Here is a 2,857-nt window from a genome sequence, read left to right as displayed (position 1 = left end):
TTTTTTTTGGTTTTTCGAGACAGGGCTTCTCTGTATAGCCCTGGCTGTCCTGGAACTCACTTTGTAGACCCTGCTGCCCTCGAACTCAAGAAATCCTCCTGCCTCTGCCTCCCGAGTGCTGGGATTAAAGGCGTGCGCCACCACGCCCAGCTGGAAGAATGCTTTTTGCACAAGCCGGAGGCTCTTGAGTTTAGATCCTAGCACCTAAGAGCCATACTGCAGCCCGTGTACTGTGGGCAGCAACAGATCGCTGGGCTGAGGTCCAGTTGAGAGCCCGTTCTCCTCAGACAAGGTACAATGCACCTAACATTCACCTCTGGCCTCTGTGCACATGTTACATGTTAGATATATGCCGAAAAAGGAAAAATACTGTGTAAATTTTTCCCTAAATTTTTGGTAATTAATACATGATTAATATCCCTTCAGAATTACTGAGTAATACGTGCCTGGAATTCCTCTAAATTTTCACTGCCTTAATAATAATACTTTATGTGTGTGTTGATCACTAATGATGTTCCTATTCACTGTGATAGATGCTCTTGTCTCATATCTTCACATCTTGCAGTGGCCTGCTGGCAGTGACCAGTATCCTCACTGTACAAGTGAGGCGCGTAAGTGGCTTGGAGGGGGCTTGTCATGGCCGTGCTGTCTGTATCAAGGGACCAAGCCCATTCAGACCAGATCTTTCCCAGCTGGTAATGTTGAGGCTAGAATCCGAGAGAGAGAGAGAGAGAGAGAGAGAGAGAGAGAGAGAGAGAGAGAGAGAGAGAGAGAGATACTATTGTTGAATTAAGGATGATTCCTACAAAGCCCAGGGCTTAGTTTAGTGTGAGTGTGCTCTCTGCTTGTGGTGTCCCAAGACTTCCTAAGGCTCAGGGGTTAAGATTCTCACTCACTAGAGTAGAGTTGTTTGAGGTCGGGGCTGTTCTTTGTGGAACTCTCTGATCATGACTTTGGAGTTATGTTTTTGTTATATGTTTAGCTATTTGCAAGTAACCTCTCTATTCATTAATACTGAAAATTATTTTGACCTAAGAATTGTGTACTCAGAAATCCAAGTTATTAGAGGTTGTTTAGGTTTGGCTGGATGAACGGTAAGTGGTGTGTCAGCGTGTAGCCTTCATGTTACACAGTTGAACTGGGGGTGGATGTTTGTTTGGTGCGTGTCTGATATTTTCCTTCCCTGATTTCACAACAGAGAAGAAGACACAGAAAATGAGAATGAGAAGAAAGTTTGGTACTACAGCACAAAGGTCCAGCTTGCAGAATTAATAGACTGCCTAGACAAGGATTACTGGGAAGCAGAACTGTGCAGAGTTCTAGAGGACATTCGGGAGGAGATGCAGCAGCATATGGATGTAACTGAAGACCTGACCAACAAGGCTCGTGGCAGCAACAAGTCCTTCCTAGCGGCAGCTAACGGTGAGCCGCTGTTGGTCCTCAGTGGAAGTGCTCTTACGCTGGCGAATGTCCTAGTTGATGCTTTGCTACTGTGCTTCAACCCCGGCTCATTGTTTCCCTGCAGGGATCCTAGCCACGCCCTAGTAAACCGGGATGCTGTGTGCCTTAGTGGGCTGTTTCTTGCCCTGGTCACTGGTGCTGCCCCTACACCCACAAATCATGTGGCTCTTGTTTGTTTAATGACAGGGTCTGTGTAATTTAGTTCAAGTTATTCTATAGCCCAGGTTGGCCTTGAACTCATCATGGCCCTCCAGTGTCAGCCGTCAGGATTGGGGCTGTGAGGGGTGTTTCACCTTGCCTCGCTCATCTGTGTCCTCACTCCATCCCTTCCACACTGTGGACAACTGTCTCGAGCCACACTGTGGACAACTGTCTCGAGCCACACTGTGGACAACTGTCTCGAGCCACACTGTGGACAACTGTCTCGCACTTTAGTTACTTCAGCCAGATTACTCCCACCCACACACAGTCAAATGGACATAGTTGTTGTTTCCTGTGTCCTCCGCTTTTAGCATATCTTGTTTTAGACAACTCCCCCAAAGGCCTTTTGTATTGCTTGTCTTACTAGTGTTAGGCTAGGTCACAGGCTAGACAGCTACTCTATTACTGAGGCTCACACTCAGTTCCTTGCAAAGTTTTTCTAATTCTGGAAAAACGGGCAAGAGAACTATAATTTAAGAAATACAACCAAAATGGAGCTGGGGTGCACTGAAGGAGGAACAGAGACAGGGCTGCTGAGCTGCAAGGGGGGCGAGCGCTGTGTTCTTGTCTTTGTAGACTTGGCACTGCACTGGCAGGCTACACTTCATCCCCACCAGGAAGGTGCTTTACATGGCTGTCCTTAACCAACCACTGGATTCTGTGTTATGGGACCCAGATTGCATAAAAGAACACACACCTTTAAACCTAGCACTCAGGAGGCAGAGGCAGGTGGATCTCTGAGTTTGAGGCCAGCCTAATCTACAGAGGGAGTTCACAGCAAGGGCTACACAGACTCTGTTTCAGAAAACCAAAAAGTTGGATTGTAAGGATGAGTCAGTGTATGGATAAGACACATGAAGAGGACAAGGGACTTTGAAAAAGTTCTCAGAGGTCAAAGATGGGACAGCTCAAGCAACAAGCTAATCATATTAGAGAGTGAGGTGGTACGCGTGTCTGCAGTGCTAGCACTTGGGGAGTATGGTGGGAAGAGTTCACGGCTGGGGACTGGAGCATGGCCCCACCGGTGGAGCACATGCCACTTTGCAGAGGACCTGGGTCCAGTGCCCAGACCCCACATGGTGGTTTCCAACTAGTCATAGCTCCAGCTCTAATGCTCCCTCTGGCCTCCAAAAACAACAAGCACACATGTAGCACACATAAATACATGCAGGCAACACACACACACACACACACA

The 2,857-nt window shown here is 47.6% G+C and overlaps 1 protein-coding gene across 9 annotated transcripts in view; it reads left to right on the top strand.

Moving 5' to 3' along the window:
- Window positions 1–2,857, top strand: part of Bptf (bromodomain PHD finger transcription factor) — a 101,662-nt gene that overhangs the window by 36,162 nt on the left and 62,643 nt on the right. For all 9 annotated transcript variants that reach the window (XM_021213479.2, XM_021213478.1, XM_029546504.1 and 6 more), the window contains exon 3: window positions 1,199–1,422. In XM_021213479.2, coding sequence (XP_021069138.1) covers window positions 1,199–1,422 — 224 coding nt within the window. The remainder of the gene's footprint in view (window positions 1–1,198; window positions 1,423–2,857) is intronic.

The sequence above is a fragment of the Mus pahari genome, chromosome 14 (genome assembly GCF_900095145.1).
Source record: "Mus pahari chromosome 14, PAHARI_EIJ_v1.1, whole genome shotgun sequence".
In the NCBI taxonomy this organism is placed as follows: domain Eukaryota; kingdom Metazoa; phylum Chordata; class Mammalia; order Rodentia; family Muridae; genus Mus; species Mus pahari.
The sequence above is the reverse complement of the archived record's forward strand: the minus strand, read 5'-3'. Positions and strand labels throughout refer to the sequence as shown.